Source organism: Amphiura filiformis, chromosome 19 (assembly GCF_039555335.1).
Source record: "Amphiura filiformis chromosome 19, Afil_fr2py, whole genome shotgun sequence".
NCBI classification, from domain to species: Eukaryota; Metazoa; Echinodermata; class Ophiuroidea; order Amphilepidida; family Amphiuridae; genus Amphiura; species Amphiura filiformis.
In genome coordinates, this window is record NC_092646.1 from 1,464,636 (window position 1) to 1,491,771 (window position 27,136).

A 27,136-nucleotide genomic window follows, 5' to 3' on the forward strand; every position below is an offset into this window, starting at 1 on the left:
TTTTTTCAGGGAGGGGGCATAGGGGCCGTGGCCCGAACATTTCAGGGGAGGGGGGATCGACAAATTTTGCGCAAAATTGTCGCAAAAGTGGAATTTACGTAGCCCCCCCCCTCAAAAGTGGGGAAAGAAAAATATGGGAGGGGATGGGGCATGAAACCTTTTTCATGTCGACTTGCATTAGGCCTATCATGGCCCCTAACTGACCAGGATCTGAGTTTTTGAGAACACAAACCTGCATGAACCATGCATAGGCCTACAATAAAAAAAAAAGGCCTATAATATAGGGCCTATACGCATGGGTCATTCAACATCTATAAAATCGTTGATGTTGCACATAGAACTTCTTTCATGTCGAACTATATATTTCATATTTACATAGGACTTTTTTTATTAAATCAACTGGTAGTAACCAGGTGACAACTTGGGTCAGAAAATTCTATGACAGCTGGGGTCCGGAAATAAAATGAAATGAAAAATGTTTGGGCCTAGCCTGGGCCAGCAGCCGGGGTGGGGCACTTCAATTTGAAATGGATATAGGTGTAGGCCTGGCACTTTCGCACTAAGGGGCATTCGGTGGGAGCAAAATGTAAAAAATATGGGGTCATTGGGTGAGTGAGAGCATGATTTTTGGCATTCAGTGAGAGCAAAATGTAAAAAATATGGGGTCATTGGTGAGAACATTACCTTTTTTTAAATGGATTTTTTTTTCCAAAATAAGTAACAAAATCAGTGATAAATGAAAGTTGCTGTTCAAATTTCTTCTTCTTCTTCTTCTTCTCGTTTACTGGCGGGGCTCAAACTTTGAGCATATAAGCCAGGCATGTGCGGGGGGGTTATGCTGGTTAGTTAAGGTTTTGATGAGTCTGCAGATGTGCCTTGAAGCTCTTAACACTTTGAGAAGTGATGATGTTGTCAGTTAGGTTATTCCACTCCTGTATGGTACGTGGGAAATATGAGTTCTTATAGGTGTTTGTGCGGCAGTGAGGTATTTGGTAATTTTGTGAGTTCTTGCGGCGAAGGCCTTGTCGGGTCACCGGCGTTAGGAACTGGTCACTGGGTATGTCGACAAGTTCTTGTGTAATCTTGTACATAAGTGCGAGACGTGCTGCAGACCTTCTGTCCTGGAGAGGTGGCCATTCAAGGTCGCGAAGGATTTTGGTGACAGTTCCCTCAGATTTCTCATAATTATGTTTGACAAACCGAGCTGCACTCCTTTGAATTCTGTCCAGTTGTTTACAGTGACCTTTGGTGTGGGGATCCCACGAAACGGCGCCGTATTCAGTATGCGGTCTGACGAGACTGGTGAAGGCAGTCGACTTGAGCTGCTCGGAGCAATTATAAAGGTTGCGTTTAATCAGCCCCAGTATTCTGCTTGCTTTGGCAGTTGAGTGCGCGACTTGGGTGTCCCACTTCATGTCGTCTTGCAGATGTATACCAAGGTATGGGTGGGAATTCACGACTTCCAAGGTCTGACCACTGAGTTTGTATTTGTTGTACATAGGTGACCTAGCTGATGACATATGCATAACTTTGCATTTACTCGCGTTAAAACGCATCTGCCACTTAGTTTGCCATTTACTCAGGGTGTCAAGATCCTTTTGAAGGTCTTCAGAGTCTTTAGCACTTGAGATAGTCTTATACATTAAACAATCATCCGCAAATAGACGCGGTGTTGAAGAAAGATTCTCCGGCAAATCGTTCACATAAAGTAAAAATAGCAGTGGCCCCAGGACAGTGCCCTGGGGTACGCCAGAATCCACAGATAGATATGAAGATGACTGCCCTTCTAAAACAACTTTCTGCCGTCTATTTGTGAGAAATGCCTGAATCCAACAGATGAGTTTGTTGTTGATACCATAATATTTCAGCTTATTTATCAGTCTAGCATGCGGCACGGTATCAAATGCTTTGCTGAAGTCGAGTATGATTACGTCGACCTGTTTTTTGCTGTCCAGTGCATGAGCCAAATCATTTGTTGTTAAAACTAACTGAGTATCACAAGATCTGCGCTTTCTAAATCCGTGTTGGTAGTCGGACAAAATCTGATGATCATCCAGATGTTGCATAATCTGACTATGTATCACATGTTCGAACGTTTTACAGCATATGCTGGTTAATGAAACTGGGCGGTAGTTCTTTGGATCCACCTTCTCCCCCTTCTTAAAAATTGGCGACACATTGGCTTCTTTCCAATCTTGAGGGAGCACAGCTTGCTGGAGAGAGCAGTTGAAAATGTCTGTTAGGACTGGAGCAATCTGGTTTGCAAGCAGTTTTAACACGCGAGAGGGGAGACCATCAGGTCCGGCTGCTTTTGCTGGTTTAAGGTCGTTTAGAAGCTTCAGAACCCCTTCAGAAGTAACTTTGAAGTCACGCATTTCAGGAAATGGTGATGTTCCCTTGTATTGAAAACTAAGGGTCTTTGGGTGACAGATCTAGATCAACTGAATGGAAAAATAGGGGGTCTTCGGGTGACAGAGCATGTGTTCGTAAAAAAATATGGGGTCTTTGGGTGACAGCGATGCTGAAAAGGGGGTCTTAACAGCCCTACACACGCGTCACCTCCAAAGTTGGAGTGCTCCCCCCCCACACACCCATGGCTGAATTGCCCGGGGGTCACTCCCATTGTGGCCTGTACACCATCCGCGATAATGAAAAAGCGTAAAAAGGGCCGTTTTTCGTGGGTAGGCACGATACGCGCGTATCGCGTTTAGGGTGTCAAAAACATGAAAAATTGGAAAAAGGGTAGCAAAATTGCCATTTCTAAATACGCGGAAATGAAATTTAGGGTATGAAATTTGATGTTAGGAATGAAATCCCTGTTTAGGGTGTCGTTTTAGCCTTGGTTAAATCCTTGTTTAGGGTGCTTTTCAAAAGTTGATTATCGCGGATGGTGTACAGGCCACAATGGGAGTGACCCCCCCGGGCTGAATTGCGTTGCATGCAAAAGGGGAAAGAGCCGGTGGGATGGGTGGCAGTGAATGTCAGCCTTGTAGAATACGAGGCATTCAAGGGCGTTTCTATATCTAAACGACAACATTTACCTACAATTGCACAAAAAAAGACCACAATCTTTAGTAGATGTGATAAATTGACTAACATGCTATGGGATTAATCAATATTTAGTGTCTCAGATGTGAATATTGAGTACTGTCCCCCAAAATTTGCATTTTTCTATGATATTTATCAAACTTTAGGAAATTAGCTTTAAAAACACTACAAATTATTGAAGAGGTCGTGTCGAGAATTTTTTATGTAGACAGTAGACCGTGCTGATTTTTGATTCTTTTTTTTAGTACGGACACCACAAAGTACGGTAGTACCATCTACATTACCTATAGCTAAAATATATTTATTTCAACGTTTATCATGTCAAGGCAAAGTAGTCGTGCAACCGATCCCAGGAAAGTGGTAAGTACCGGTACATGCATTGTCACCATTGACTGTCTGGGACTGGGTAAGCTTAAACATTTTGTAAAACCATGGAAGGTTAAATTCCTGTAGTAAGATTCTTGGTTCTTGGTTCTTGGTTACGTAATCCTTAAAAGCGGATCTCAGCTATACTACTAGGATGAAAAGTACATCAGACGACTACAGCCTGTGGACGTACAAAAAATAACATAGCTTATAGGGTGCGAAGAAGCATGCAAATAATCCAACGAAAAACAAGATGGTGCGCTATACAAGGTCAAGGGTGAAATTAAGTGGGAGATGGGAGCCGTTTGGCCCCCAGAAACTCTGCAATGGCCCCCCGGTCCCCGCATTCCGTGCATCCGCGGGTATTCATGCTTGTCGGGGAACTTTAAAACACCCCCTTTGCATCTCATTTAGCGAAGTTTTTAGGGGAAAATCACCCTTTTTTAGCGATTTCGAATTATTTGCCCTTCGAAAATTCCCTATTTTCTCTAAAACACGAACGATGTTTCTAATATGCCCTTTTCTGGCAAAAACGCGTATGCTGCTCGATGAAAATACCCTTTTTTTTCAATTTCGCGAACACGTGGTTTGAAAAAACATTCCTTTTTTGTGTGTTTTGCGAATCGCGTTTATTCATCTGAAAACACCCCTTATTTCGCGAAATTTTCGACGAGCATGAATATCCGCGGATGCACGGAGTGCGGGGACCAGGAATGGCCCCTGGTTCCATCTCATTTGTAGTTGACTAGGGGACAATTTAATCACAAAACTTGACCCTGGATCATATTCATAATGAACCAAAAATATCGAATTTTAAAGCAAACATGGCTTAACCCATGATCCAGCATTATTAGCTTATCTTTATTTTTATTGGCCCCTTGGTAATTGGAAGTGGCCCCTGGTTTCTTCCAATCTTGATGAACCAGGGGCCACTTTTTTCTGCCGAAGTGGCCCCTGTTTTATACCTGATCTCATGTACCAATACCTTGTGTATTGGTACATGATTCGGCGGGTATACTTCAGCAATAGCGAATAAGTGGTCGTTTTTTACTCTTTTCAAAACGTCACATGTACACCAACTACAGCCCCCGAAATGGTCTACTTTTAGCGTGCCTTAACTCCGAAACAGTTTAGTCAAAGTTAAAAATGCGATCCCCAACCCTTTGCTTACCTTGGACGAATTTGCAGTATTTTCCGCTAGCTCCGTGTTGAAAAATGTCCGGTACTTGCCCGGTACAAACATAGAAATGGCCACATTCGCTTCAGTCCTGGTATGAATATTTCTTCCGTAATCCAATGGTTCCAACCAGGTTCCGTGGGCATCACGATGATAGTCTCCTACACAACCAGATTGTGTCGGCCTGACGCTCGTCGATCCTAAAAGTGAGGACAGCGTGAGCTCTTACCTGCGTAAAAGTCTGTTCGACAAAGGCAATAAGGATGATTGACAGCGCCGTTCATTGGGCGGAGCCATTATATTACGTCATGATAGAAGACAGGTTGCGCTGTTCTCTGACCTTGACTGTTCGTCACGTAGACATACCGTGACCTGGGTACACGTACAAAGCTGGGGGGATGCGACTGCGGCCGCCATTTTGACACACGGTATCTACTCTTCAGAAAAATTACTTTTGGTGACGTTTTATATCAAACAATTTTCGATAACAGATTTCTACTAGGATTTCAATTTTTTATTAATGAAGGTGCATGTAGTTTTGAGGAATAACAGTTTTATTTCAACTGGTGGTGTAGGAAGGTGAGTGAATTTGTGAATGAGGTCGGGGATTGAGGTTTCGTTGTTTCAACGATCCGATAGTAGGATACTAAACGTAGGCTAAAATGTCTAATGACGCCATGTTTACATGAAAACATTAGCTGTTGCGAGGTCAGTGTCGTTGAATTCGTTACCTAAATTCCTTTCAGGATATTCTGATTTCACTTATTTATGATGTGTACGAAAATTCACCATATAAACTCAAAAGTGTGAATGCAAGCTGTTAGCCCTATTGCTGACAATAGAAACATTGTTGCAAAGTCATTAAAAACAGGTATGTATTACAGACGTACTTTGGCCGAAACGAGATACAGGCCAGTTAGGCAGTCTACCCCTGGTTCAAGCTTGCTTATTTTCACTCTTGGCGCTTCAGGTGCGAATTCATTTAAAGGATATGTAGTCCATGAAGAGGCTGCATCTCCCTTATTGCTGGCGCTGCAACACTCTTGAAAACGGGCACAGATGGTGCGATGTGTAGAACTGCTGCTGGTCGTAGCCTGTTCCAAACTGCAATGGCTCTTGGGTAAAATGCATATTGTATGCATAATTTATAGTAGGAATGAGCAAGTTGACAAATTTCAATGGGTGATCAGTTCTTGCAGATATGTGAGTTGCCCTTTGAATACAAGATGGGGGAGTTATGTGCACTAGTCCATACTGGATCCTGTAGAACATGCAAGACTGTTGGATTAGTCGTCTAACATGTAGTGAGTCCCAGTTGAGTTTGTTTACAAGAGGTGACACATGTGTTTCTCTGCGGTAATCAGAGAAAACAAATCTGGCTGCGTTTCTTTGAACCTGTTCCAGTCTATTGATTTCGGTGGTTGTACATGGGTTCCAAACTTCACTTGCGTACGGTACTCGATTTGTGGTCTCACAAGTGTTTGATATGATTCGTCTTTGACATCAGTTGAACAGGGGGACAATTCAATGCAAGATGATCATTACATTGATGAATGAATTATACATGTACGTACTACGGTATGAAAAATACCTAATTCTTGATCATGAGAGCAGAGGATGTACCTTCTGTGTACTAAATTGCATCAGCATTTATGGAACAACATAGTGAGAAACATCCCACCGTTGGCGGCGTAGCGTCCTTTATTCATTTGGACGACAACACGATTGCAGGCGCCCAAAGACTGATAATGATGATTGGTCAATTCTCAAAGATGTGAACACCGTAAATTGACTCAAATATCTGATGCAAATATCTGTGTGCACCCAAGTTGGCTCGCATGATCTTTTTTGCCCGGGGGTGGGGGCACTCTCAGTCACTGTGGCATGCGTAATGTGCCTGTCAATATGATTAGGCCATATAAAATTAATATTTTGGTTCTCGTCCAGAGGATTTTCATGAATTGATGAGGGAGGGAGGTGTTTTTTTTTTGTTTTTTTGTTTTTTTGTAAAATCAGCACTGTCAGTAGTTTTCGGTCTTTTCCAACAGTGCTCGAGGAAACGATGACAGGGTTCGATTTAGAAAATAAAATTTACATGCACAACTCGGATTTTTCCTCAAAATGGGCTGAGCCAAAGTTACATGCATTTGTGCATGTAAAACCCCTCTAAATCGAACCCTGAAACCCCTCTAAATCGAACCCTGAACGATGAGGCACTTTTTTTTTCAAATGTGAGATTCTGAGGGATAAACCCCCTAGAGTACCGGGTACCACAAAAAGACTTGGAAGTGATCCTTGTTCTCTAATAAACTTATTTATATGTATGAAAAATTCATAAATCATTCCAAAGTCTAAAATAATTAAAAAATCTTTAAAAAAAAAAATCTGACAAATCCCAGAAATTGAGGAGGGAGGGGCGAGAATCAAAACATTAATTTTATACGGCCTTATGAATGATGCTACAATAGAAATTTTGGAACATGGAGAAATCGTGGCTTTACGTACCAACAGTGCTTACTCAGGGGCTGTATGTCGCAATTTTGGCCCAGTGAAAATTCTATTTTAAAACTGTATTTTAACAATTTGAGGAATTACTGATGACTCAAAATTGAGCCAATTTTTTCTTTTTTTTTGGATGCTTCATTTGGCGCACCCAATTTCCAGAGAGAGAGAGAGAGAGAGTAGACACTGCATACCAGTAACCAGTAATTAATGTTTTTCTTTTCCCCCATACAGTCTCAAGAGCTTTTCACCCTCACATATGGAGCACTTGTAGCACAACTTGTAAAAGACTATGAGAGTGATGAAGAAGTCAACAAACAACTAGACAAAATGTAAGTTAACATATCATAGGCAGATCCACAAACAGGGTGTTAGCTGGCCACCTGTCTACCCGTCATTTTGGACAGGTAGTTCGATTTGCTGCTGGACTATGGACAAGATGCCAAATTCTAATTTTAATGCTTGTTCAAGTATGAGCTCAAACAAGACCAGACTAATAAATGAATGCTAATATAGCAATAGCTTTTTGAACTGATTGAACCCCAGAAGGGGAAGAGGTCTGGTGATAATAAATCAAGGTTATAGCGAAAGCTTTTTGAACTGATTGAACCCCAGAACTTGAGAAGGGGAAGAGGTCTGGTTTTTGTTTCCAGTGTTACATTTTGGACAGGCAGAAAATAACGAAGAAATAGAAATTATGAGTGAAATTTATTCCTTGAAATAGTTTTAAATGTATTAACGATGATGGTCAGTGTTATAAATTTTTCATTGGCCTGGCATTTTGTGTTCCCTGATGAAAAGTGTTTACTCAAAAGCTTGGTCATACTGATGTAAAATCTGCAATGTCTGATCTTGTGTCATTTTTACTGGAAAATGTATTTCAGGGGCTACAACATAGGTGTGCGATTAGTAGAAGATTTTCTTGCCAGATCAGGAGTAGGGAGATGCCATGATTTCAGAGAAACAGCTGATGTCATTGCAAAGGTAAGTTAACCCTAAAGAAAGAAGAAACAAAAAAGGAGAGAAGATGAACAAAGAAGTCACTTGCTACCCCCGGGATTCGAACCTCATGCAGAAGATCACCGACCTGTAGTGGTGATGCTTGCCTGGCCAGCGATTCCCTGGGTATATGACTTGGGCTGATTGCGTCATCACATCACATGCTATGCATGCACAAGCAGTGGTTTTAATAGTGCACAAGCAGTGGTTTTAACAGTGAGATTGTGAGACCTGGTTCAGTTAGGGTTAACCCTAACTGAACCAGGTTTATAGTCATGTTCAGACGGTCACAGAGTTCTCGAGGATTGGCATGCTTGAATATTGAGATTCCTATGTCAATCCCCCAAAGTTCCTCTTTTTTCAATAGAGGTCACTCACATCCCTGATCTAAATAAAGATTATCTCTGGCATGCAATTTACTTGCGGTAATGAGAACAAAATATACATTGTAAGTGCACTTCAGATACAAAATCTGCATTTCATGGGATTAAGTAGAGATGAGGCTGTTGGTTCATCAGTCAACCACACTCTATTGGAATTCTGGCATGAAATTTTACCATTTATAGGGCCTACTTATAAATTATACTTAATATCCTCCTATTGGCATAGAAATAGTAATTAACTGTTACCGGTAATTGTTTAAATTCTAATTCCTAATTTGAATTCCTTGTTTTGTTTGTCTGCAGACTGCATTTAGAATGTTCCTCGGCATCACGCCCACCATATCAAATTGGAGTGCTGCGGGTGACGAGTTCTCTTTAGTCATGGAACAGAATCCATTAACAGATTTTGTAGAATTACCAGAGGAGCACGGTCAACTCAACTTTTCCAATATTTTATGTGGGGTCATCAGGGGCTCATTAGAAACAGTGAGTTGTTGTTGTTGTTGTTGTTGTTGTTGTTGTTGTTGTTGTTGTTGTTGTTGTTGTTGTTGTTGTTGCTGCTGTTTTTGTTGTTGTTTGCTTGGTTTTTTTTCAGTAATGACAAATATAAACTTAAATAATGTAAAAAGTTGAGCTCAGAGTTTGAGCTAGCCACCTCAAATTTTATGTTAAAAATTGTATACCCCTCCTAACATTGGGTATGTGCAAGTATTTAAAGCAGAGGAATTAGAACTCATTAAAGAAGTTAGAAAGTTCTACAGATGGGAACATTTCTTATTTAATTCAAATTGAGAGGGTTTTGAACAGGGGTGTGAAAGTTCCTCTTTTCATCTGATTTCCTCTATTTTTGTTGTCAAAATTGATGCGTTTTCTTTTATTTTCAGCCCATATTTGGTGTTTTTATCCCAATTTTATTCTGTTTTTCAGCATTGTTCTTTAGAAGTTTTCCTCTTTTTTTTGTCTGTGGCCTTTCATACCCCTGTTTGAAGAAGATACTTTTAATTGAGTATTGATTTCATAATTTTATTATGTTGAATGTGCAGTTACACTTTTGTGTGCCATTTACAAGATCAAACTCCTTTCTATTTTATTTTATTTTATTTATTTATTTTTTAACAACTGATATTTTAGTTGGATGCGCTGTCGGATATCACATTACCGGTGCAGCCGGTCAGTGTGTGAAAACTACATTACTGGTGTCACAGCCAGTCGCTGTGTGAAAATAATAATAATAATAATATAATAATAATTTAATCTTATATAGCGCATTACAAACAAATCTCAATGCGCTTTACAAAGCATACATAAAAGTATAAACACATGGCAACAATATTTAAATATACAGCATTAAGATACGAACTAACATTTTAAAATGGTCAAGCTTTCATCAGATGTGGCTCTGTTGACCGGCTGCACCGGTAATATGATATCCGACGGCACACTTGAATCAGTTGTTATGGAATCCCGCTGTGAAAGCCTATCTACCTACTTACTTATTTTTTATTTTGCAGGTTCAAATGGATGTGAATGTTAGATTTGTACAGGATATACTGAAAGGAGATAATCAGACTGAAATTAGAGTGAAATTCATCAAGAGATTAGAGGATGCTTTACCAGCAGGAGAAGAATAACAACTCTATGGACAACTTGGGACACATGTTTATACCCAGTAGGGGGAATCTGCATTGATTTTCCCTTTTGTAGTCCATTTGGTTTCCTCAAGGCATTGACGTCAGTGCATGCTCCAGTGGGGGCAGTATTAAGGTTATTAATTATTTTAAACTGTTGTGATTTGGTAGTTCACAGCATCTTACGAATGGTAGTGAGCTTTGGCAAAAACTGTATTGCTCAATTCATAGCGAGTGTGTAGAAGAATTAAAATATCACAGTATACTTTTATACGTGCTGCGGTTCTTGAGTTACGTTGTAAAGAGGGCTGAAACAACAACACTTTTGTAAAACGTACATAACTCATTAACAACAATAAATTAAGCAAGTTTGCAAAGTATAAGATTTGCAGAATGAACTTTTGCAAAACATCAAGGTGTTATTTTTCAATAATATATTGATCTAGATAATGAAAATCGATTTTTAGGTTGCTTCGACCAACAATACCTTGTCTACCCTTAAGTCATGTGTTTTGACTCAAAGAGCTGCTGTGTTTATATGGGTGATCAAAAAGGCAATGTATCTGTACATATGTGATGCGATCAGGCAAAATCAGTCGGAACTCGGCAATAATAAATTTTCAGTTTCCTATAGGATAGTAAAAAGCATTTACAAAGCTAGATTTTGCAGAAAACCCCATTGAAATTGAACAACCAGTTCTAAAGATATGAGCAATTAAAGAGTTTCCAAAACAACAGGAAACAAAAGGAAAAGTTTCCTTTGTTTGGCTATATCTCAAAATCAATATTTCCGAGTTCCGACTGATTTGGCTTGATCACATCACATATGTGAGGTAACTGCAACAAAGTACTGATGTCACTGCCTCAAGGAAGCCACATGGACTACATTGTATACCTGTGTGGTTAATTTCACTTACAACAACCTGCTCAGTTAATACTACATACAACAACCTATTCAGAAATAAGTTCTCAACTTTACTGTCGTGCAATGGCACAACATAGCTCATGTGTCTTCAGAGACTTGCAGCAACCTACTCAGAAATAAGTTCTAAACTTCTCATTCCTGTTGTACAATGGGTGATACAATTTAAAATCCACACTAACCCTATGGAAAAGTTATGAAACATCTTCCACCTGAGAGTGTAAATTTCAAATACAATAAGCATATTAACCTACTCTACTTTTAACTCACCCTCCCTCTATGAACGATTCATGTTGATTTTTTTTTCAGAGGGTGAATGAAATTTAAATGGAGCTGTTTAATGTGTTTGTTCCATTTGAAATTCTTACTCCCTCCGTGGCAGATATTCCCTAAATTTTCCACAGGGGTAGTGTGGATTTTAATTGGAATAGCCCAATAGCACAACATGGTTATCTGCATAGAATCTACATTATCACTTATAACAAGACCTGTTCATGTGCTCCATTAAAAGGGCAGTGTCTGTGTCATGTGGGTGGCAATATAAGTTTTGGGTACGTTTCACACACAATTCTCGCTATTCACAATAAGGGCGCCGCCAGTGGTTTGTGATGTAATCGTGATGTATCATGGGAAAAGGTCGACATCCAAGTCCGCGCAATACGAATATTACCATGCTATTACATAGGAACACGTGACAATATTTGTTAGTTTGTCAAAATAAAGGTGTTACACGCAAATCGATATGCAATAATACTAAATAATGTGATTTGAAATGTGCACAAGTCATTTTTTCTCTATCGATTGGCGTGTAATACCGTTATATTGACAAACTAAAAAATATTGTCACATGTTCCTATGTAATAGCATGGTAATATTCAGATTATGCTGGACTTGATGTCGACCTTTTCCCATGATACATCACGATTACATCGCAAACTGCTGGCGGCGCTCTTATTGTGAATAGCGAGAATTTAGAGGTTAATGACTGAATATGATTTGTTGGTGGGCAAATGGCAAAAATCAATGCATGTTCCGTTTAATTTTGTTCATCATCAGAACAATGCATGAACCCTGGCAGGGGAATGCATTGTGATGGGAGAAATCAAAGGGCAAGTGCATTGATGCCAACAATGCCAACTTTCTGGACAGTAGTAGCTGCTTTTATGCAACACAAAAAAAAAATCAAGTACAAAATCAACACAACGGTAGCAAAGTAAAGATATATAAAGGTACAGGATAGAAAAAAAAAACACTAGTCCATTTTGTACAAAAAACCAGGACTAGAATTTTGGCGAGAATTCGCAAATCAATTCTCACAAAGATTCTTGTAAACAAGTGTGCATGAATCCAAATTGATTCTTGCAAGCTGTTTATATTTATTCTTGCACCATGCAAGTAAATTCTACCCCTGTAAAACTATCATATGTTGATATTGTTGTGCAATATAGCAGATAAAAACCATCCATTTTGATACTATTGAAGTATGTTATATTTGGAGGGTAGGGAATAAGTGTCAGTTGTGTTGTGTACGTGTTTATTCATGTCGGTAACTGGTAATCCAAATTGTGGGATAGGCTTTTATGACGGGAGTTCATAACAATTGGTTTTTATTGGGTTTGGAAACGTCAGGAGTAGCTCCGACTTCTTCAGGACAAAGTACCTAAGAATTAGACATGAAAAGAGCCGTTCACTGAAGACTGTCTCTTGTCAACAGAACATGATGTAACTGCAGAGAGTTTGCAACAAAGTAGGGCAGTGGTCATCGACTGACGTCAGATGATCATGTGAGGGCAGTCTTCAGTGAACGGCTCTTTTCAAAGCAACTAAACCTTTTACATTAGCAGATAGGCGATAGGCTTGTTCTCTGTTGACAAAAGACCATCTTCAGTGAACGGCTCTTTTCAGAGCCACAAGTAGGCAAGGGCGGCCTACATGTCTCAACTGGTAATCCATTCATGCTACAGAATAAGAAGAACAAAATATACTTCTGCAAAGATTTTAATTTTAATTTATTGAGGACAGCTGACAGTGAATTCTTGTGCAACACAGGGGGTATTTGCCATCATTTTCTATTTTCCAAATTACATGCTCAATTGCACAAGGGTGGGGTGGTGGTGGGGGGGTGAAGATCATGATTTGTATTTTTGCTTTTATGAAAATATTTTAAACAGGTTTGGACTCCACTGTAATTTATTTTCATATTTAACAAAAGTGTGGTAAAATATCGCATATTTGAATAGTAGTTTTGAAAGCTCATTTATATCAAATCCAGAAGTGAAAGATGATATATTTACTCACGTTTTCAGTAACGTTTCACTCTTGGAAAAAAAGGTGCAACTTAGAACCTTTTTTTGTTCCGTATACAGAACCCTAAGCAGTGATTAGGCAAAGATTTAAATAGGCCTAGGGACTTTCTAATTAATTAGTTCAGGGACTCTTCACAAAATTAAGAAAATTGAAAAGTAGTGTTAACCTTTTTGGTACTAAAAATCGTTTTCTTGGATAAAGAACCCTTTTTCTGCTCTACTTTGAACCATTTAAGGGTTCTTTCTTAATGGTTCCTTAAAGGTTCTTCAAGCTTAAGGTTATACAAAGAACCTTTTTCTTGGCTGCAGAACTGTTTTTGGTCTACAAGGAACCCCATTGGTTTTTCACCAAAAGAGCGACAAACATTTGAACAATATAACTTTTTAGCCCAAAGACAAATTTTGGCCACCAACATTTTGCAAAGGGCACACTCACATTATGACATCATAAGACGTTACAGAAAATTTGGAACTTGTAATCTGTAGTCGACAGCCGTGTGGAGAAAGTTTAGCAAATCAGTGATGATGCCTTGAATTTAGATACCACCCTTCTTCAGTCACAAAACAGATAAGAGGTTTAATCTCACCGCCTTTAAAAGCTTCCGTTTTTCACAAGACATTCCTATTGCAGAACCATTAATGTTGATCAATAATATAAATATTGATTACTTCATACTAATATTGACATTGTATATAATTTAAGTATATTGTTCCTTGTACATTTTTATGTTAAAAATAGAAAAATAATCTAATAAAATGCATATCAAGAAATGTCATTTTGCGGGACAGATTTTCTATTAGTTTATTATAAGTGACCTAAATTGTTTGTTGTGTTTGTCACCATCATAGTCCATTTCGCCCAAATCACACAAAAACGGAAACGTTGAATGGAAGATTAGTATCTTCTCTTGTTTCGGATACATGAATAACTAAATCAGTCATGAAATATTTTTAATGATTTATCTATTCGGGTATTTTAATACCTGAGATATAAAGGCGTTTTAATCTCCGTTTTAATAACCAAGTAATGTAAAGGTATCCTTTTAGTTTATCATTGTTTGAGTCCAAAGGTTCGTTTCTGATAGAAACGTTTGCACAGAATTATTTATGGCAACTGAGAGCACACCACACTTGCCAAATTACATTCTGAATACGACCATGTCCTGATGATATCAAATTTTTATTTTTTTTAATTCGCGATATAATACAAATTTTTTGGCAAGTAATTAAAAATCTACATTTTTGTCATATAGCTAACAGTCCTCGAAGTAAATTTTATGAATCGAATGATACGTACTTATCGTGTATGTATCTGGAAGGAAATAAACCCGGCCATCATTTGAAAATTTTGCCCTTTGGTATTGAAGATATACTTTTTTCCCCAAAAGAATTGGTCTTATTGATGAAAAAATGTGTATCTTCAATACGAAATTTCAAAACGTTCAAATGACGTTCAAAATCGAGTAGAAACATAATCTCGCATAAAGTTGATGATAGCTCGAATTAAACTTCAGAATTACTTCAAAATGAAAATGACCATGTGATATTAGAATTTCAATTTTGCCTAACAAGTCGTTATTTACATACACTGACAATGAATGATGGGAATTTCCCCAAAACATTTCCGGTCTAATAATGACTCAGTCCCAATCCCAATCAGAGATGATCCAACATATCAAAGTTCACCGTATATTGACAATAACATGGTAATATCTACAGGATAGAATCAGATCCGAGTATAAATACACGCGGAAAAGTTGCAAACGTCTTCATTTGTAATTTTGAAAACCAGAATAAGTAAGGTAAGGAACTGAAATTATCGTATTGTGTCATTTTGAATAACCAAGGGGCTATCTTTTTCTTCGGAAGGGGGAGAGGGTCCCATGATATTCGGGGGTGGGGTCATACATTTTTGGAAAGAAAAATGGGGGGGGGGGGTCATAACATTTTTGATGACCAAAATGTATAGTCACAAGATGACCACAGAATAGTGTGTTATTCAAAAAGACCGATAACAATTTTAGCCTGTTTAGGGGGTAAGGTCTTTCGGTGATGGGTGGAGGGGGTTATAAAATGTTTGTTGTCGAAATAGGGGGGGGGGGGCGCAATTTTATTGACGCCGAGTGTTTGTAAATTTGGACCCACCCGAAGAAAATGATAGCCCCCAAAATGTCTTGAATCTTACTGGTATGCCAACGGTCTTGTACTTTTCTTTCATTTTAGACTTGATATGATGAAAATGAAGATTATTTTTATGAATATAATTGCGAGTCGGATTTAAAATATCTCATGGGGAATTGTAATTTAAGTTACATGTATGGCATATTTCAATTTTGCGTGCTATAAATAGTATTAAAAATGTGCGATTTACACAACTAATTCAATTTTTTTCTGTTTGAATGTAGTTATCTTATCATTTATTGAGAATTTTAAAAAAAAGTTGCGTATTAATATGAAGGTCGACCATAATTCAAGAATTCCAAGACCTAGATGTTATAACTTTGAACGCTATACAACTACCTTTTCTTTATAAAATAATTGTGATTGTTTTAAAAAAAACAAAAATCGATCACGTATCGTATACAGGGCAAAAATCCTACATCTCACAAACTTGTCATTTCTTGTAACATCAGATCGACGGAAAGGGTACTATCATAGGCCTACTTATAGGCTTGTGGGGAGGGCATGTGCGAAAAAATAATCGCGGGCCGGCCGCGAGGGGGCTAAGCACTATTTTGAAACTCATAACAAAGAAAAACTTGCTTTATATCTTTCGTAAAAGTGGGATCAAGAAATCATTAGGGACATTTTGTTGTTACGAGTTTGAAAACGTTAAAACACGCAAATGTAGGCCTATGTACTTATACTGACTCTCGATCAGCCCAAAGTGGCAGTAGTCTTTGTCACGTCAAGAGAGAGAGAGAGAGTGGGATCAAGAATATTTTGCAGTGGCGGCGATTTCCCCCTCCCAACAAAGAAGGTTCCCTCATAGGGCCCTCCAATCAGATAAAACAAATCGCAGAAAATTCATTCTATTTTGCCAAATTGTTATTTTTAGACCAATTTACCCCTGAAATTAATTTTCCCAACCCCCATGTTTACCGGAAGGTTTCTGGTGTCGACTCTGATATTTTGGTAGACATACATTGCGCATTTTGTAAAATATGCCATTTGGAAATTTTATATTCCCTCTCTGGGGCGTATAATTAAGAGTTTTATAGTTTAATATACCAGTAATTGTGTTTGATGCATGCTTGTTTATTGCTTAGGCACCTTAAAAAATATATATCTGTTTAACGTTGTTCATCTTCAATCAAGATAACTAAATAAATATCATTAATCAGCAGCTAACACGGAAACGGTCATCATATAGTCATAAACTGAGTACAAAGGTTACACCTAAAACATCACGCCCACCTCATTTTCAAATCAGATGACTTGGATGAGGAAGACGAAACATGGAGGATTCCAGTGAGATATGTAAGTGGAATTATGATGGATTTTTTTAGCATTTTTTTTTTGCGGAATAATGCGAAAACTGTCAAATGAGGCTTGTCTAGGGGCGAGTTGCTGCAAAATTGTAAATAATAAGTGCAAAATATGATTAGGCGGAGGCGCCGTGTTTAGCGTTATGTTTGGATATTTTATTATTCCCGGGTAAGCCGGTGGAAAATTGAGAATATAATTTAATATCTTCCACCCGGGGAAGCCGGGAGCGATTACCCGAGAGCGATTACCGCACTTAGGCCTTTTCATTTTTATTTTTTAATTAAATTAATATATGAACTTCGATTATATTTCGCTTTAATTAAACAACAACTCATCTTGTACAGGTGGATGCGAGCAGGGAATTTCCTCAATAGACACATTGCATGCGGTTGCGAATCAAACCATCGTGAATGAAGATGTTTACAACGTGTCTGGAAATCTAATAATACATCAAGAAAAGAATGTTTTCACTTGCTGTAAGTATAGAATTAGTAAGGGACCGTTCAATATTTACGCCAGGGGGTGAGACTTTTGACAAAACAATCGACAAAATATTTCGCGTTCCCCCCTCGTGTCTGCTCTTCAAATGTTTCTCCATTCAAACTAAAACTTATCACCCCCCCATTCACCCTTAAAACTCCCCAGTCCCACTCCCCGGCGTAAATATTGAATATTTAAAGGTGCCAATTAACTTTCTGTTATATGAATGAAAGAACGATATCTTTAAAACTCCCTAAAATGAGGTGTTTAATATTATTGTGTATACCACTCCCCGGCGTAAATATTGAATATTTAAAGGTGCCAATTAACTTTCTGTTATATGAATGAAAGAACGATATCTTTAAAACTCCCTAAAATGAGGTGTTTAATATTATTGTGTTATGATCAACTAAATTGCCCAAATGCTTACAGAGACACAAAATTTATCGTTAGAAGGCCAATGTAAAAAACATGTATCATAAAATACAAAACATTCAAATAATACAATTATCAATCATGAAAAAGGAATAATTGTCGAAAGGTAAATTAACTTATGTGTTTCTTCTTTTTTTTCCTTTCCCCCTTTTTTTCAAAATGAAAGCTTTGGCGCAGTCTATAGTTGCAGATCTCAAGGAATACTACCTGAACAACCTTTGCAAGAAACCAATCTACCCATGGTGTCCTGATAAATATGTGGATCTTGAAAGCATATACATTCCTGTGACCATAGACATCGATATACCCGGTCCACGTCCAATTAAACAACGCATCGACTACCAAGACTTGTTCAAGTCTACTGAGTGTTGTACGCGATTCATACTCTCCGGTAATCCGGGGCAAGGAAAGTCTTCCTTCTGCGCGAAACTTGCCTATGATTGGAGCACAGGAAGTACTCTCAAGGACATCGAACTGCTATTCATTCTTCAACTTGGATCTTTGAACCACACAAGTGACATTGAAGATGCAATATGTTCTCAGTTGCTTTCTATTGATGCAGATAGCACAGCAGTGGGCAAATTGATCAGGGAAGCTGGTAGATCGGTTGTAGTTGTGCTAGATGGGTTAGACGAGGCTCCTCCTGATATGATGATGCAAGAAGAAGTTGGTAATCTTGTACAAACTATCAGACACAACCATTTTAGAGATTGCCGTGTGTTCATCACAACCCGACCATGGAGAGTACGCGACGTGACCCAAATCCCAGCATACAAGCGACTTGAATTGCAAAAGATGAAGAAATCAGATGTAACTAAATTCGTCGAAAAGTTTTTCGGACAAAACAAAGATGATTTCATGACTGTAAATTTAGGGAAAGCTCTACTGAGGTATATTGAGGAGAACAGGCTCCTTGTGGATATATCTACACCGTTGGTCGCTCTGCTTATTTGTTGGTTTTGGTACGAAACAAGAGGGAGTGGAGGAATTCCTGATAGACTTTGTGAGTTGTACGATCAGATGGTAACTATCATGTTTGCACACTGCCAGCAACAACGGGACGAGGAGCAGGTAAGACAGGGCTTCCCAAACTTTTTCCCGTTACCCAAATTTCAAAAGAAATATATGGCACGACCAACAGCATAATACAAAATAAATGCTGCATGGTGTTACTTTAAGTTCCAAAGCTTAGCAGCAGCGTACCGGGAAGATTTTCCAAATGAAATGGGGGCATAATTTCCAAGTCCAACTACCAGAATGACTTTACGTAAGAAACGTTGTAAATAAGTTAGTAAGTAACCAGAAAAACTTACTTTTTGGTCAAATGTTATCACCGACGTTGCGGCCAAAACCTTTGGCCTTCAACAGGGTGGATGAGTTAGGTTCATCCGAGGTCAATCAATGAGGAAGTTGCTTGATGACCCGATACCAACCATGTGAGTGACATATTCACTCTAACGCCCCCGCTCCTGCTAAGGGACGGTTGGGATCGGGTCATCAGGCTTCCACATCGATTGACCTCCGAGTCGGATAACCCATAATCATCCACCCAGCTTAAGGCCAAAGGTTTTGGCTGCAACGTCGGTGATAACATCTAACCAAAAAGTGAGTTTTTCTGGTTGACCTGATTTATTCAATTATAATTCAATACGAAAGGTCAAAATTTTCAAATGATGAACGGCTTTTCTTCCAAGCTACACATACTTTAAGTACATATCATTAGATTAATAAAATGTACTTCGAAGACTGTTAAATATCAACAATATCTTTACTTTACTTTACTTTTGTCCTCCGCTTATTCCTCTCAGAGTCGCGGGGAAATGATGGGACGTCTGTCTTGGGCTGCATGGGTAGCATCTGTCAGGTTGGTATTGTGCCTTGTCAGGATTTTCTTGACCCCCTCAATCCATCTTCTTCTTGGCCTTCCGACAGGTTTGGTACCGGACAGTTTGCTGTTGTAGGACCGCAGGGCTGGTTGATTTGTGGGCATGCGCATAAGATGACCAAACCATTTGATGCGATGGCTTTCAATCTGGTCTAGCATAGGCTTGGTGCCAACCATGTCTCTGATGACTTCATTCCTAATTTTGTCCCGTCGTGTCTTGTTTACAGCTTTTCGTAGGCATTTCATTTCACAGGTGGTGATCTTCTGTTCAGTCTTTTTGTTCATAGCCCATGTTTGTGCCTGGTAGCAGAGAGTCGGGGTATAGATTGCGTTGATGATTGTTCTTTTTGCATCCATTGGCACAGCTGGGTGGGAAAGTATAGGCCCAAGCATGAAGGTGATGTTGTTTGCTTTCTGGCATCTGGTTTCAATTTCTCGGTCTATCTTCCCGTCTTCAGTAAAGATGCTGCCCAGATACTTAAACTCCTTTGATTGCTGGAGGGTTGTGTTGTCAATCTTGATGTCCAAGGTCTTTTGGGATCGGCTGATCAGCATGGTTTCTGTCTTTGGGATGCTTATGCTCATGCCATACTTTTGGCAGGTTGCGTGCAGTCTGTTGGTGTGGTTTTGTAAGCTAAGGCTGTCTTGGTGGATGAGACATTGATCATCTGCAAACAGTAGTTCATTGAGAGCTTCTTCATCTAGATTTGCTTCTTCATCTAGATTTGCTTCTTGGGTGAAGCAGACTACAACGAGTACAGGGAAGCCCGGCGAAACTGCAAGAAGACTATCAAAGAAGCCAAAGACCAGTCTTGGAAAACATATGGGGAAGATCTGGCAGAAAAATCAAATAGCTCAAGCAGAGAGTTCTTTAAAGCAGTTAAAGCCTACAAACAGCGGGACGAGCCTTTTGACCCAACCGCCATCATAAACGACAAGGATGGACACCCCCTCACAGACAGCTGCGAAATCACCAACAGATGGGGAGAATACTTTGAAGATTTGCTCAACCCAAGCAGTGATGGTGACAGACAACAGCAGCAGCCCTTCCATCCTCGGTTCCAAGAGGAAGTTGATCCACCCATACTCCAGGAGGAAGTCAGAAATGCTATTAAAACCAGTCCCAAAAACAAGGCAGCTGGAATTGATGACATCACAACAGAAGCCATACTTGCTTGTGGAGATACAGGAGTCAAATGGTTGACAAGAGTGTTCAACAGGGCTTGGGAGGAGCGAGCTGCACCCGATGACTGGCAACGTGCAATAATTGTCCCGAAAAAAAAGAAAAAAGGGAGTAAAAGAGATTGTAGCAAATACAGAGGAATCTCTCTGCTCAGCCATACTGGGAAGATTTATGCAAAGATCTTAGAGAAACGAATAAGACCAGTTGTTGAACATCAGCTGAGTGAAGCGCAGTTTGGGTTCAGGAAGAACAGAGGGTGCACTGATGCCATATTTGCTCTGAGACAGCTGTGTGAAAGGAGTATTGAGTACAACCAAGACCTGTACACTATATTCATAGACCAAGAGAAGGCGTTTGATCGAGTAAACAGAGATCTACTCTGGACTGTGCTAGAAGACTACGGTGTAAAAGGGCAACTGCTGGACAGTGTGAGAGCCATCTACAGGGGCAGCCTCTGTACTGTCAGGACAAGGACCGGACTCACCAAGTGGTTTCCTGTGAAGTCAGGTGTCCGAGAAGGATGTGTCCTCTCGCCTCTCCTGTTCCTCCTGTTCCTCATTTTATCAACAATATCAATTTTTAATAATTTGCCGTAAAATGTTTTGTATACGAATTTCATAAAATCAAAATTATTTGATATCTGAAGGATATCACTTCCTCACCTAGAATGCAATTTGGTGTGTCTAATGTGCCCTCAGGTCTCACAAATATACTGTGCAAACTTTGCTATCCGATTCCTTAACATACGCAAATCTAAAAATCGTGTTTTTTTCTCTTTCAGAACGTTGAAGGGGAATACCAAAAACCCCAGCGTTTCATACACAGAGTTGCTACTGTCTTTTTACCATTCCAGCAACGAGAGGTACCACGGGTATGTATAATGTAGTTGGCTAAGATGAAGGTTTCTATATTTTTTTTAAAGTTTTCTATATTGTTGATGATTTGTCTAGAACCTATTCCCGACAACTTGAAAAGATCCATTTTTACAGTTTCATATAATATATTATAATATAGATGATTCAATTTTCGTACAAATACGTTTTCTAAAAATGTTTTTAATTGTGATTTCTACAATAGGACGAAATTGTGAACCAACTCGGTAAAATTGGCTACAAAGGATTAACACCAAGTAAAACGAAAATCGTGTACACAGAAGAAGAATTGAAGAAATCATGCAAAGAACAAATTATACAAAAAGCAAAAAGTATGGGGATTATTTGTAATAGAAGCGTTGGGTCATTGCAGTTCTTCCACAAGTCAGGGCAGGAGTTTTGTGCAGGAGTGTATCTGGCAAAGCATCCTGAGAAGTTATCTTCATATTTGCAGAGCATCCATACGATGAAAGACGCGCTGAGTGTCGCTCTGGTCTTAAAGTTTGCTTGTAAATCCAGAATTGGCGCCAAAATGATTTTACAAAAACTGATGGATGTTCTTAAATCTGAAATTCAAATCCATGAATATTACGATGAATCATTATCATTCAATGACACAAGACCGATTCAACTATTCATTGAACTATGTTTGGAATGTAATTTCGAAGCACAAGCAGAAGGAGAATTCAAACCAGTGTTGAAGAATCTTTTTCTCCAAGCGACGGTCTTGTTCTATGGAATCTCACCAAAGGCTGCTATTTCCCTCGCATACTTTATGTCTCATATTGCGCCTGAAGACATTTGCTATATAACCCTTCGTTCTATTGCACACACAAGCCATCCATTTATAAACCTTGGGCCAACAAACAAAATGTACAACGCTACACTTCAAAGTATAAAGTCTCTCTCAGCAGAAACGATACAGGAAATCAATGACAGATTTAAGGCATCGCATCCAGATTTGCACGATGATTGGCAGAATTTTGGTCCAGCCCAGTTAGCGGCTTATGTACCGTGCATACAGGCATGTGAAGATCTACCGTCGTCATCTGAAACTACTATTGTACCTATAGTACAAAGCTTCAAGTACATAAAGTTACAGAGACTAGACGTGAGTAACTTTCAGTTAGGTAAGAATTTTGATCACCTCTTGGATTCACTTGAAAATGGTGATATGAAATGTTTGCTGCTAGTTAACCTAAGATCAACTGCACCCTCCGACGACCAAATGACACGACTAGCCACTCATATCGGCGAGATGCCAGAACTTGAATCCCTTGACATTTCATGGAATAGAGCCGAATCTGGGAAAACTCTCCCGATTCTCGCGAGTAACCTCATCCAATGTAAACACCTTCAGATATTGTACGTGAACAACATGCACGCACCAGCCGAAGATATGCTCGTGTTAGCGCAGAATCTACCGTCACACCTGACACTTCTATCCATTCATGGAAATGAGATGAATAACTTGGTAGCTCTGTGTCTCACGAATACCTTGCCCGCATCACTGACTACACTCTTCATTAGCGTACGTCATTTAAGCGCAGATACTCACCGGACATTCATGAACGCAATCAGTCATAAGCTTCCGCGATTACAGGAACTTCGCGTGTGGGATAGTCCGTATGCAGGAGATCTAGTGCAGCAGGGAGGGTATATACTATTAACCTGTACACATCTGGACAGGCTTGTTCTGCAGTCTACTAGCGATGTAATGGTTCCCCCAGAGTCTTTAGGAATATACGTTAACGGATTACGGAAAGCCATACAGGTCACGAGTCTTAGTCTTTATGGTATACGACTAGATACAGACGGATTCAGAAGATTGGTAGATGTCTGTCGGCAAAAGTCTCTACAGAAATTACAGTGAGTACCTCAAAGTCGCATTTAATACTTATGAACAAACATAACAACAATCTGTCACCAAGTGTAGCTAGGATAGGCCTACAATACATGCAAGTATTGCCAATAATTGTATCGGATAAAATTGTCATATTGTTCGGATATTTATAACCATCAATGAATTCATTTGATGTATTGCTAATAAGATTGACGAAACTGTCGTCACGGCGGGAAGAACCTCATATGTACTTTTTGAACATGGATGAAGCAAACCATTCAATATAAAGTCTACACCTACAAGGCTTTATCCATTTTCAAGGGCCAAAAGTAAATATTATGAGATGTGTCCTGCATGTACTTTTGGCCCTTGAACATGGATGAAGCAACCTCTTTAATTTAAAGTCTACACCTACATTATCCATGTTCAAGGGCCAAAAGTACATATGAGGTTTTCCCGCCCAGTGACGTGGTGTTTGTTGAATAACAAAAACTTTCAATCTGAGATATTATTTACAAGGTTGTAAAACAAATCCAATAAAGTAGGTGATGTTGACATACCTCAATGACGTTTCGTGCTGTAGCATAGCACTTTCTCAAATTGAATGACCAGATTTGACTTTCTCATCTGTTGCTTCCTGTTGGTAGCTGACGTAGATGGCGCTGTTAGACTGGTCATATAATTATGTGCGAAAGGAATATCATTATATGCTTATAGTTTTGCTCGTTTAAGAACGCTTTCCAGTTATTTTGAGAATAATCTGAAACTTATCACAATGCCAACTCAAATCCACACTAGCACAGAAATATGAAGGCTTCACCCTATGTTCAAGCCTTTTAAGAGAGACTTTTGCAAATTTACATGTATATCGGCAATTGTATGAGCACCTGGCAACATTACATTAACTACCATTTACATTTTGTTTTTGCTATTTACAGGTTGCACCGAAATCTTCTACCTGAAGGAATTAATTCCGTTTTTCTGGAGGATTTTATCGTCTTGGCATAAACTGAAAACGGGAAAATGAAAGTCCCGGCATGAATACTTTGCTGTATTGTTTTCCAGAAATTGACTTACGAGATTTAGCGAGAATGAATATTAAAATTAGATATTAATGTATAAGTTAAATGGGCCTAATATGGAACCCTGGGGAACTCCAAATGAAGCCCAAGCCAAGGAGGATTACTCACGGGTATCATACATACGTTACGTTAACGTTTATTTAAGTTAAGTTCTGATTCTTCTTTTAGATAGCTAGTTTATCAGTTAAGTATGTTTCAGCCAGGAACACGATGTGACCTAGGTGTGGTTGCAATTCAGGACACCTTTCTAAAAAGTGACTTGAACTGACAGAAACCTGAACCCCAAACATGGCACCACACTATGGACTACAATGGCCTCATCACAATGGCATACGACAACATTACACGTCCTCACTTATTCTCTGCCTCAAGGGTCTATCATAGGTCCTGAAGGTTTTATATTGTATATTTCATCAATCATTGTCAATAGGGAATATAATATTAGTTTTCACTGCTACGCAGATGACATCCAATTATATGCTGCTTTTGATCATAAAGTCCCCGGGGAGTGTGAACGGACAATGGATCGTATTACCAATTGTACATCTGATCTTAATATGATCTTGCTGGCCCAAGAGTGTTAAATTTGGTGTCTGATATCCAACTGAAGCTTGATGGTAAAACAATTGAGCCTTCAATCTCTGTTAAGAACCTGGGTGTAACTTTTGATGGTTCAATGAACATGTAAATTCATATCAGTACCCTGTGCAAAACTATCAATTTCCACATTTGCAATCTGTGGCGCATACGCCGTTTTATTTCTCAGGAAGCCTGCCATCATTCCGTTAGAGCACTTGCCCTGTCCCGCATAGACTATGCTAATTCTCTTTTTTTGATGGTCGTGAAGCCGACGTCAAACGGCTACAACTTGTCCAGAAGGCGGCCAGGCTAGTTTTTGCGTGTAGACGGGACAGGTGCTATGCGGATCTCATGAACTCCTTGCATTGGCTTCAAGTGAAGGGCAGAATACAGTTTAAAATATTGTTGTATGTCTATAAGTGTTTGATGAATGTCGCTCCACCATATTTATGTGACCTGCGTACCTTGCTCAGCGACACGGTAACGCATGAAAATAGGCCCTTTTAAAGTCAACCCTTTTATTGTTTCAAAAGAACCACGAACGTGGTTGCTGTTATGACCACGGCAATAACCCCAAATGAAAATGACCCCGAAAGTAACCACGACAAAGCAACCACGGCATAGGTGTTACATTAATCTGACTTACTACCTTTTCAACCACGGTACGTGGTCATTACGTCATTTTTGTCTACCACGGATGGCGCTGTCAATTTGACACCCAACGTGGTAAGGTGTATAGTTAACTACCAATCGTGGTTAAAAAATGACCACGTCGTGGAAATTTTTTAACCACGGAATTTTAAGAGTGTAGTAAGCTAGTCAACTATGCGTTTGACCCCTAAATGTGGTCAAATGTTAACCACAAAAAGGTCACAATTTAAGTATTTAACCAACTTTTAAGGGTAAGGTGCATAGTTGACTACGGTGTCAATTTTGACCACGCTGTTTTAAGAGTGTATTTAGATTCCTGTTTGAGCAATTTGACTGGTGTCGAAAACGTTCTCCATATGCGAAAACTACCCAAGGAACGCAACACACCTTGTTGATATCCCAGAATACAACTGGAAACCATCAGCGATGACGCATACACAGCAAAAACAGTGTTTAACATTTAAACAATTTTTCTTGCCTTCACTTTGTAAACGTGTTTAAATACAAACATGTTTAGAGTATTGATGGATAATGTTTAACCATTGAACATTGATGTTTAGGAATTTGATACGCAATGTTTAGTTTCTAAACATGTTTACAAAGTGAAAGCAAGATGTGTTGCTAAACACAGTTTTTGCAGTGTATACACGTCAATTTCATGTAGTAACATGTTTTTGTTGCAGACCAGACTGGTGATTTTTGGCTTAAAAAGTCGTAGAAATACTAGAAGCAAAATAGCTAAATTTAAACTGTTGCTATGGACAAATCATTGGTGCGACTAAGTCTGTCTGTAGCAGTTTGCTTACCTTCTCTTTTAATAAAAAAGACCGCACAGAACAAACCAAATTTAGATGCATTCAATAACCAATTAAACCTAGCGCGGCAGTGTAGTTTGCAGTTTTCTTCTTATGTCTGTCTAAAAATAAACGACTGATAAAGAAGGCTATACAAATGCTCCGCGAGCCTAATTTAAAACACTTGAGTTCTATTGTTCTATGATAATTTTCGCTGGGTGAAAATATATCTAAAACCATGCTAAATGTTATTTACTGTCCCAAGTATAATAGCTTAACAACTCATTATTTCAAAAAGTGACACCAATCCTACAGTCGATCATTGCTGGGTAAATTCTGACTTCATAGTTATTTGAAATCAGTGGCCCTGATTTAGCAAAGAATTCATGGATTTTCCTCAGTAACAGATAAAAAAGTTTTCATTTGTTGTCCAGTGATATTGCGAATTGCAATGTCTTAGGTAGAAACATCGGCTATGGTGTCATGCACAGATTTGGTTTAAAATGATACAG

General features: G+C 39.0%; 2 protein-coding genes across 3 annotated transcripts; both read left to right on the plus strand.

The window, feature by feature from the left end:
* Nucleotides 1-3,105: 3,105 nt before the first annotated feature.
* LOC140140790 (trafficking protein particle complex subunit 3-like) lies at nucleotides 3,106-11,901 on the plus strand. 2 transcript variants are annotated; one of them, XR_011857290.1, is made up of 6 exons: nucleotides 3,106-3,408; nucleotides 7,328-7,425; nucleotides 7,978-8,077; nucleotides 8,779-8,961; nucleotides 9,987-10,239; nucleotides 10,607-11,901. XR_011857290.1 is itself a non-coding variant. In XM_072162544.1 (5 exons), the coding sequence occupies exons 1-5, from the start codon at nucleotides 3,367-3,369 to the stop codon at nucleotides 10,104-10,106; spliced, it is 543 nt and encodes a 180-aa protein (XP_072018645.1). In that variant the 5' UTR covers nucleotides 3,106-3,366; the 3' UTR covers nucleotides 10,107-11,901. The 2 variants fall into 2 exon arrangements, 1 of the variants encoding a protein (XP_072018645.1); XM_072162544.1 differs by having other exon boundaries at nucleotides 9,987-11,901.
* Nucleotides 11,902-22,416: 10,515 nt separating this feature from the next.
* LOC140140246 (uncharacterized) lies at nucleotides 22,417-26,720 on the plus strand. Its single transcript, XM_072162035.1, has 2 exons — nucleotides 22,417-23,544; nucleotides 24,457-26,720. The coding sequence occupies exons 1-2, from the start codon at nucleotides 22,451-22,453 to the stop codon at nucleotides 24,524-24,526; spliced, it is 1,164 nt and encodes a 387-aa protein (XP_072018136.1). The 5' UTR covers nucleotides 22,417-22,450; the 3' UTR covers nucleotides 24,527-26,720.
* Nucleotides 26,721-27,136: the final 416 nt, after the last annotated feature.